Raw genomic sequence first — 10435 nt, 5'->3', positions numbered from 1 at the left:
TATAGTGGCCATAACAGTGTGTGTGACCCACCAACCCTCGCTCCACAGTACTAGGTTATGCGCCACGTACAGGACAGCCACCAGCGTGAGAACCTGCAGCACGGAGTTAGAGAGCTCACGACACAGAGACACGAGTGTGTGAGAGAAGCGAAACCCGTTCAAACACTTGCCACACACCCCGCACATCTCCCCGATAATTTCCATAGCAGGTCGCGCGCCTTGGCCGGCCGCAGAGTCCAGGCAACGCGGTAGGCACCGCGGAATACTAGGCCGCGCGCACGCGATTCCCGCGGACGCGATGCTGAGGCGGGGGGAGACGGACCCCGCCACGGGAGATCTCGAGCTTTCTTGCACGGCCCCGGATTCTCCATGGAGATGGAATAGATGTGGGGAGGACACGGATACAAAACGCGGGCGTCTATGTACAGAAGCCGTGACAGTGGGGGAGACAGTGGCCACCATTGAGGCTTGGCCCGTGTTGGGGGAGTGGCGTGGGAGGGCGGGGCCACAGTTTGGAGGGGGCGTGGCTACACCGGAAGGGGGAGGGGCTGGACAGCCGAGCGTCATCACGTGGGCGGGGCGACGTCACTCAGACGTCACTTGATTGGTGACGACAACCTGGAGCGCGTTTGGGCTCCCACGACGGCCGCGAGCAGCAGAATCAAGTCTCCCAAACTTTAAGATATTTTTGTTTTTTCAACGCAAGGTAATAACTTATATTTATTAAGGAAAACATAAAGCTGTTATATAGACCAAAATTACAAGGACAGTGGTACCTCGGTATACGCCGTAAATTCGTCCCCGAAGCTAGGAGGACTTGTACCGAAAATGACGAATACCAAACGAATTTTCCCGTGAGAAATAAAGGGAAATAATCCTTTCCAGAGTATAAGAAATTATATTTAATATGGCATATTATACATTAATGAGGGTGTATAAAATAATTTAGACACTACATAAATTAAAATAAATGCGTAAATAAATTAAAATAAATTTAAATAAAAATATAATTTAACGTCACTTTATCTTGCTGAGAGGAGTGAAAATCGCAAAAAAACACGTGAAAATTCATACTCTTTGGTTCTATGCGGTAAAGTCACGTTGGTAAAAAATAAAACAACAAAAATCACGACGTTTCGGCCACAACACAAGCGGCCTTCATCAGGTGAAGGGACCAGGCTGTCTCGAGGACAGCGCTGGAGTGAACCACAGCTCGCGGTCTGAGCTTGGCTGTGTTTCACTCCAGCGCTGTCCTCGAGACAGCCTGGTCCCTAAGCTGTGTCTGCGGCAGCAGTTACATTGGGGAAACTAAGCGACATGTCTCGGACCGTGTTCGTGAGCATAAGGCAATACTTCTGTCGTGGCTGATAAATATTTTAATGTGGCTGGCTCACGCGAAATTAATTTCTCTAAGACGATGGTACTTTCCAATATCAACAAAGATTCGTTCGTGAAGCCATACATATATACAGGCACAATTTCAACCGAGACAATGCGTACAAAGACAGCAATCATTGGAAAGATGTCATCAACCACTTTGGCTCATGACTTGATTTTTTTGTTACCTTACCCCAGGGCACATATACCCCGCCCACTTCGTTCTGACACCAGGAGATTTTGTTGGCACTGCATGTTCCATGCATTCACCGCCACAGCGCTTTTGCCACGCCCACTTTTTAGAAACCTTTCAAAACGGTTGCCTTCGGTGACCTCCCCCTCTTTCCTCCTGAAGACGATCAATTGTGTTCTGATCGAAACGTCGTGGTTTTCATTTTTATTTTAAAAAATTCTTCTGATTCACTTTAATCTTGATTTGAAGCTTTCGTGACTGCAGGAATCCATTTGGTTCTTTCGGTAAAGCCATCTGAAGAGGATTGCTTGTGTGGCGATCGAAACGTCGTGATCTATTATTTTTTCTACCTACGTGACTTTACCGAAAGAACCAAAGAATATTAGAATCTTTATTTATCCTGGATAAAATCCGAGGAGCTATGAAGCTCTTTTTCACAGATGTCCAGTAGGGGCGGGTCAGAAAGTTACAAGAACACGCAGTGCAAATTATAGGAGAGATGAGAAAGTCACTAAAAAGATATCATTTCAAAATAAACATTTTTTTTCATGAAACATATAGCAATGATATAGACCGCAATTTTATATATGTAGGAGGTCTGTGCTTTGCCAGTAGAAAGGGAAATGGGAGACATTTAGTTTCATAGAGACTCGTGGAATTAATCCATCAGTGTATAGCTTGTTCGTGTTATCGGCACGATGAGGTTTTTCTATGGATTGCCTCGTTTCATCCCAACACGAAGCGAATCGCACATTAATGGAATTTTCTCAAACATCCCAATGCAGCAGCACCATCCTGATAAAAAGTCAGTGATGCAGTGAGATGAAATGAGACACATACAAGAGATAGACATGTAGGGATATGATATGAGATGCAGACAAAAATAAGTCTTGAAATTAGATAAACTAGATACAAATAAGATTTAGAACATACATATGAGTTGTAGACAAGATACGTAGAATGAATGAGATAAATAGGCAATAAATAAATGAAAAGGGAGTTGACAAAACATATAAACAGGAGGTACATTTTTCTTCCTGTGGTTGTCCCACCTGATGACGATTGCTTGTGTTGCAATTGAAACGTCGTGATCTATTCTTTTTCTACCTAGGTGACTTCACCGAAAGAACCAAAGAATAAGAGATACCTATTTAGCGATATGAGAGGAGTAGATAAGGGAGAGAAATGTCATGAACTTGCGGAATGTATGCAAGTAGGAAATAAAGGTTATCATCAGACATGATAAATCCACTGGTGGATGAAGGTCTGATAAGCCTTTACTATCCCCCTAAAGTCATTCGAAGCAACAATCCATCTAGTCTCTACAAACGAGCTGATTTGATTGCTCCATTTCCACGGATATCCTCCTCTTGGGTGTATTTAATGTTCACCCAGAAGTGAAAATGTTACACCACAGTTCGGAGTTTGGCAGCAAGTCGTGTGTGATGTGGTAGAGTGTGGCGACTCCCACCTCTATCAATACGTCTCATTAGGGGGAAAGAGCAGATAGACTACTCTATAGAGATCCCTCTCGTGGAGGCCCTTTCACCATAAGCTGTATGAGCAAGCAATTGCAGGGCTGTGCTTGCTTACAATTGAAGAGACTGGGTGCAACAATTGCTCAGCACCATTTGAGCACTTATTTGGCCAATTTAATGGCATAACCCGTTAATAGGCCCTGATTAATTGAAATCATCAAAGTGTCTTTTCACATAAACTCACAAACTTCCATGTGTGGCCATGAGCAAGTGCCGTCAAATCCAAATTTCTCTGGCCAGGACCAGTCTCTCCATGAGGCAACCTCTCTCGACTCACAAAGCGGGTCCTATTTTATCAACCCTAGGTGAATGCTGGGCTGAGTTAACCTCATATTGATTATAAATTGAAACTGATTTAGAGGTAGGCCTTCTGCTGTATCACTCAGAGTAATGAGAGGTTAGGAAGCTACTATCGAAACTGTCACTGTACTTATTGATCTTGCTCTTACTGCAACACTCTCTCTTGACCAGATGGCGACTAATCTCCTCAACAATCGTTATGCGGTTTTGGAAAAACTGGATGAAGGAACATTTGGCCAGGTGTTCAGATGCTGGGACCACAGGAAACACAAGCAGATGGCCCTCAAGATGATTGACATCACATCAAGGTGAGATAGACCAAGTAATGATGTGCTTGACAATCTTCACTGACAAGTTTTCCTGTAAGAGAAACTCACGTGTGCCTACCTAGACAAGACGCAATACGTTTTCCGTTTTAATGATGATGCAATTTCCAACATTCTCATAAGTGTTTGTATTTCTTCACGCAGCATCACGGAAGCACAAGCATATCGCGAGGCTCTCTTCCTCAAAGTGCTGAGACACAACAGCATCATCCGGCTCGAGGAAGACTTCGTCGTGGGAGATTACCATTATCTCGTGTTGGACTACATCAGGTAACAACACAAAGTCCATACAACCGTAGCACTTGCAGGATGTATACAAATATAAGCTTGGCAGCTGATTGATCCACATCAGTACTCAATCCTTAGCTGTGCTACACTGCATTGTTAACAAGTAGCTGCATTAACCATTTATTAGCTGGTTTGCCAATTCTCGGGACCCAGTCATGCCCAGTGGTAAAAACTCTGCAGTCAGCACGTATTCAAGTAATTGTTACCCGTCGAATGCCTCACCTCACCCTCAGTGTTCCAGTACTTGCCGTGCATGTGTGGATGAGCTGGTGACTTTGTGCTTCATGCTGTTTAACCATGTTGCACTGTGTTCATTTTCTGTGATCAGCATGGGCAGCCTCGTTAACGTGGTGAACTCGAAGGGAGCATTTACTCTGTCCTGCGTCAAGAGATACGCCCGGTCCCTGATGGAAGTGCTGGCCTTCCTGAAGAAGAATGGCGTAGTCCATGGGGACCTCAAGCTGGTAAGGGTTTATCATTACATTTCTTTTAGAGGAATTAAGCAGGTCTAAGGGACGCTGCCATGGTGTCATGGATCGCACACTAGACTTTAAACCCAGAGGAAATTTGTTAAATTGATCCTCCGGATTGGCAATTATAACAGTGGACGGGTTCTCAAATCCCACCCACCCAACACCTCTGCACACCCATGAGTATAAATAGGTAGGTCACAGTTAATCATGTCACGAGTGGCGGGGTGAAGTGTGGGTACTTCCCCTTCTTTCGAGACATTTGACACTGGGTAACAGGAGCCCAATTATAAGCGTCTTGTTTTCATGAATAACTTCATTGCAAGATTTCATATTGGATCATTTTTACGAGAGTTATTGATCCCCCTGCCTCCCTCTCCATTACAAACGGACATAGATCATGCATGAACACTTATAACGTTAGATGGACAGTGCAAAAATGAACGCCATTTTCCATGACCCTCGTCTGGTTAAATAAAATATATATTAAAAAATGCTTGCATCCTTATATTTCTTTCAGGAAAACATCTTGGTGAAATATCACCACACGGCAGCCATCCGATTGGCCGACTTCGGAGGAAGTTTTTTTGAAAATGAACCCCGTAAGTTACACTTTATATACATTTATACATACCGTAGCATTTCTAAATCTTCCTACCGATCCTGTTATATGGAATAATAATGTTTTGTTTTCTATAGCATCTTTCATGCAAATTGCGTGAACGATGCTAATGTTAAATGAACATATGTGATATTACAAGAGCTTAACACAGTGCTGCCCGTGCATGGTAGCTCCACACGAGGTATGATTACAACGCGTTGCGATCTCCGTTTCACAACAGAGCATTGGGAATGTCCACTGCCGTTTAAAATCACGTCCTTTCACACATCGTGCAGGACAGGGCGAGAGCACATTGGAGATTCTTGCAGTAAAACTGTGACTCCGATCGTCCACTTAACCCTTTAGAGCTGGTCCATTTATCCTTGGGACCTAGTAATGCCCACCTATGGCGGGATCTGATATATCAAGCGACTGAATGTACGTTTTTTTTGTTGCCAATAATGAAACCGAGAAAGTTGACGGAATTCATTTAAAAAGTGTCTGTGCTGCAGAGTGACATAGACTTAAAAGTTGCTCAGCTATGAAAGACCTGTATTCTTATTTCTCTCCAGCCGACCATTCATTTGGGACGGCCGGATACCAGGCTCCAGAGGTCTTGCTGGCCCAGCCGTTCGGAACAGCAGTTGACATGTGGGCTGCTGGCTACATACTTGCCGAGATCTCTGTTGCGAGGCGACTGCTGCCAATAACCAGCACGATTCAGGAGGTCGCTGGGATCACAAAGGTAAGATTCATTTCCTAATTCAATTGATTTAACTATTTTATTACGGAAAGTGTTTCACGTTTGAATTGGTTGTTGCGGTTCTGTGTTGGCTCAGGCGGTTGAGCAATTGGCTCGCGATCGCAAGGTCGTGAGTTTACATCTGATTTGGGGGGGGGGGTTTCAGCCCCTCCAGTGTCGATAAAATGAGTGCCACTTAGTTGGGGAAGTCGACATTGGTTGACACAGACGTAGATTCGCCGTTGCCATAGAGGAATGCAGAATTTTACCACTGACTCTGGGCGCAGCCAGGCTACGATCACTGCTGCCTCAGTGATCGTTTTACTTTGAGTTAACTTAAAATTTGAAACAGCTTGGTTCTACGTGACTTCAAGTGTTTACTCAATTACGAATAATTTATACTCTTTGTTTTTTTTCGGTAAAGTCACGTAAGTAAAATAAAATAAATAAAAACTAAATGAAATCACGACGTTTCGGAGGCAACACAAGCTTCCGTCTTCAGGTGGAACAGTCACTTGATACAGCTATTTTGCTGTGACTGTTCCACCTGAAGATGGAAGCTTGTGTTGCCTCTGAAACGTCGTGATTTAATTTCGTTGTTTTTATTTATTTTATTTTACCTACGTGACTTTACCGAAAAAACCAAAGAGTATGAATCCTTGCAGTCACGGAAGCTTCAAATCTAGAATTACGAATAATTTAATCAATAGGATACAAACCATGCATGTAAATACGTAAAGAAAAACTCAACTCTCCAATGAAGTAAGAGCAAATGTGACTTTTATTTTCAGATTGTGGGAAGACCACCCTTAATGATGCTGCACGCTGCACCAGACGGTCCTCGGTATTTCAGTGAGTAATGCAAATTTTATTTTTAATATGCGATTAGGTGTTATAACACCACTCGTCTGGCTGCACAATGACGTGAAAGTTGGGTTGTTTCCCCACGTCCTTCACAGCCTTCATTGTACATCACAGCCTTGTGCACATGAATAATATTCTAATGCATGGCATCGTTTGCGATTGTACCCACTGCAGACTTCTTTGGGCAACTGACCAAGGAATGTCTGCAGGAGACCCCTCAGTGTTGCCCGCTCAAGGAGTTTCTGAAAACGAGAGACCCATTGTTCCTGGACTTCATCAGCTCCATCCTACGGTGAGTGTCCCACTCTTTGAGTTTCCCTCAACTTTAACAAATTCAAGTCAGTTTCTATATCATAAGGAAATACGCATCCCTTTGCAAAGTATAGCAAGTCTGCATCTCTCTGCAGAAGAAACTAGGTAAAGAATGAAAGGACAATGCAGTACTCTAGTTCGTCATTTAACGCGCTATTAGATGCGTTTATGAAAAGTGTTGCATTAAGAAAAAATGCATTTAGTGAGGAATGACCGTTTACACATTACAGAGATAACAAATAAAAACCATGCACATTTGCACTATAAAATTAGCCTACAGTCATCCCATGGCGAGAAAAAGAACTGTGATGAGGGTATGCCAACGTGTACTATATCATTATATGATTCCACGCAGAACCCCAGAATTCCTATACTGCTCAGCCACGCAGCCGAAGAAAGTAATTTGTCATGAACCACTCAGAAAACCCGTTCCCAAATGGAAGCAATGTATTTTAGCAATATTGCGTTGTGTAAGCACACTTTGAGCGAGGACTTACCATACCTAACTTCACATACCTGCAAACCCTTACTTTGTCAAGTGGATATCAGTTTATTGTATCACTATAATGTGTAATGTGGGTATGTATATTTTGCTGATCTTCTCATCGGTACTTGTCTCTTTGTTTTCAGCTGGAACCCAGATGACCGTCTAACTCCGGAAAGTGCTCTCAAGCACCCATGGATGAGTGCAGCTCCAGCTCCACCACCTGGATTTCACCAAGCACCAGCAAGCAAGATCAACTCCCATCTGGCTCCGTCAACCAAGACCTTCCAGATTCTGAACCCCACCAACTTCACTTCCAAGACAAAGGACCCCTACAAATTATGCTGGCTGGATTCGGACCCCAACGACGTCTCCATCCCGGCTCCAGCACCTTGCCACCTTCCCTCAATTCCACAAATCACTTCTCCTAGACAAATTCCAGTCGCATCATTTTGCAGCAGCTCTTCCGGAGTGGAAATATCCATTTTGGCCACTAAGGTGTCCACTGCCATTTCCCTTCCACCTCCAGCCGCCGTTCCAGTCCCCTTCATTCAGCCAAGGAATGACGCCTTCCTGGCTTCTGTCTCTTCCGGGTCATTCATCGAAACCAATTTGGAATGGGAGATTCCTACAGCCACCAGCTCAACATCAACCATAAAACACAGCATTCAGGTGGATGATTTGAACACTGCTGTGTCTTCGACAGCATCAATTGCTGACCCCCTCCCAGAGTCGGAGACCAGAATTAATTTGGACATCAAGCCTCTGGATGTTGAGGAATTTCCTATTTCAATTGAGGCAGTCGATGAGACGACCCAAAATGGAGCCGAGACGAGCATGTGCTCCATATTGTCTCTGCCTATAAACGCAGACGACACTGTTAACCCTCTCCTGGAGTCCGAGAGCACGGTTAAGGCAGACTCTAAGCCTCACGATTCTGAACAAATGAAAGCCATGGTACAGAGTGACATGGACAGTGCAGAAACAATTATTGAGGTCCCCAAATCCCAATCACCAACCATCCGCAAGAGATTGCATCGGTTCGGACGCGCTCTTGTTAAGTTGGTCTGTTGTTGTGGGGGAAGTGGTGAGGGGGATTAAATGTTTTAATATTGTAAAATATATGGGCAGCCTTCGACTTATAAACAGGTTTCATTCCTGGGACCTGTTCATAAGTCGAACGGTTTATAAGTCGGTCGCCAAAAATGTATTATATTTAAATGCACATAACTCATTGCTATAAATTGTGTTACCGTTTTAAAAAGGGAAACATTGTTAAACTCATAGGACATATTGTACATTTGCATTTTATACTGTAATAAATACTATATTATACATAACATACCAAATAAATGTTGGTAAATAGAAAGAAAAATCAGTTTTAACTTCACTTGCCTTGATTCCCGATGACGCTGGCGTGCTTGTCGGAAGGCGCATAACGATCCCAACAATTTCACACACACGAGGGGGCATGTAAGCGCACTCACACAAAAACACACGACAACGATCTCCCGTATAGCCTGCCTTCACAGCGATTATGAAGGCCGCCTTTGACTCCCCAGTAGCGATCTTTACACACATCGCACCAGGTACTCATTTGAGGCCGAGTTGACCTAGGGGAGGCCCAGTACCCATTCAGATTATCGTCACTGATGTTGGTTGTGAGTGGGAATTGTTGTATATATTATGATTTTAAAAAATGTAAATATTAAATATAAAAAAATGAACATTTATGTAAAATGTGTTAATATTTGTAATTAAGTGTGATTAAACTTGATTTGAAGCTTTCGTGACTGCAGGAATTACTCTTTGGTTATTTCGGTAAAGCCACATAGAAAGAAAATAAATAAAATAATAGAATACGACGTTTCGATTGCAACACAAGCAACCGCCATCAGGTAGAACTAAATTTGAGAGAGAGACAAACCCACAGACACGGAGACACACAGACACACAAGCAGAGAGAGACAACACAGAGACACAGAGACCCAATGCCTCTATGTCGTGGCCTTAAATAGAGAAAGAAGAGGTGGGGGGGGGGGGGCAGAGAGAGATGTGGGTCTGCTTGAGCAGAGAAATTAGCATGTCAATGAGAGAGCTGTGTGGAAATCCACCCCGAAGCGGCCTGGGGAGAGAAAGAGCGAATGGACCCTATGAGAGCCTGGTACATTTGAGAGAGAAATAGGAAGTTTGAGAAGACAAATTTAGTAAAATTAGGAAGTGTTATGCAATCCAACGCAGAGAGTCGGCTAACACACAGTTAAAGCATAGCCTGGTTGATTACGTCTCCAAAGATTGCTAAATTAGAAGTTGTGTGAAATTTGACATTGACACACACACAGAGAAGACAAACTTACATCCTCTCCGTAGAGGTGGTTCAAACTTGATTTGAAGCTTTCGTTACTGCAGGAATTACTCTTTGGCTCTTTCGGTAAAGCCACGTAGAAAGAAAATAAATTTCATAAATAATTTTCTTTCTACGTGGCTTTACCGAAAGAACCAAAGAGTAAGTGTGATCAACTAAATATGCGTGTTAAGTGTAATTAAGAATGTGTGTGCACATTTTTTTCATGATTAATGTGTGTGATTATGTTTGTGTGTTATCTCGTTGCCTACGGGTATTTATCACCAATCCCTTTACTATCAATGATTCGGCTTTAACATGTATGATTCTCGCTTTAACATTTATGATTCTTGCTTTAACAATTATACGTGCAATTATGTCAGGTCTCAGGATTCAGATCTCACCGCACGATACATTTCTTCCCACATCACCATCCCACATGGTCCAATCCTGCTACCTTCTATCTCACTCCTGCACATCAACCGATGTCATTTCTGCATCTCCACCGTGGTCAATTTTGGACACGTTCGCTTCTTAGGCTGCCATTCCATCACCAACATCATGCATAAGCCAAATGTAAGCTATATTCACAATTC

The 10435-nt window shown here is 43.3% G+C and overlaps 1 protein-coding gene across 2 annotated transcripts; it reads left to right on the top strand.

Moving 5' to 3' along the window:
- The first annotated feature begins 378 nt into the window (after nt 1–378).
- LOC142915432 (dual specificity tyrosine-phosphorylation-regulated kinase 4-like) lies at nt 379–9516 on the top strand. 2 transcript variants are annotated; one of them, XM_076061239.1, is made up of 9 exons: nt 379–706; nt 3580–3716; nt 3879–4004; nt 4351–4486; nt 5013–5094; nt 5666–5838; nt 6627–6687; nt 6874–6991; nt 7642–9516. In XM_076061239.1, exons 2-9 carry the CDS (start codon nt 3580–3582, stop codon nt 8594–8596), a joined length of 1788 nt encoding a protein of 595 aa, XP_075917354.1. In that variant the 5' UTR covers nt 379–706; the 3' UTR covers nt 8597–9516. The 2 variants fall into 2 exon arrangements, with proteins under 2 accessions (XP_075917354.1, XP_075917355.1); XM_076061240.1 differs by lacking the exon at nt 7642–9516 and having other exon boundaries at nt 6874–7142.
- Nucleotides 9517–10435: the final 919 nt, after the last annotated feature.

This window comes from Petromyzon marinus, chromosome 5 (genome assembly GCF_048934315.1).
Source record: "Petromyzon marinus isolate PM22_M1 ecotype Great Lakes invasive population chromosome 5, UKy_Petmar_22M1.pri1.0, whole genome shotgun sequence".
NCBI classification, from domain to species: Eukaryota; Metazoa; Chordata; class Hyperoartia; order Petromyzontiformes; family Petromyzontidae; genus Petromyzon; species Petromyzon marinus.
The sequence above is the reverse complement of the archived record's forward strand: the minus strand, read 5'-3'. Positions and strand labels throughout refer to the sequence as shown.

Coding starts and splice junctions, on each gene's coding strand:
- LOC142915432 (XM_076061239.1), top strand. CDS start 3,580: ATGGCGACTAATCTCCTCAACAATCGTTATGCGGTTTTGGAAAAACTG. Junction 4,005..4,350: donor CTCGTGTTGGACTACATCAG/GTAACAACACAA, acceptor TTCTGTGATCAG/CATGGGCAGCCTCGTTAACG. Junction 4,487..5,012: donor TCCATGGGGACCTCAAGCTG/GTAAGGGTTTAT, acceptor TATTTCTTTCAG/GAAAACATCTTGGTGAAATA.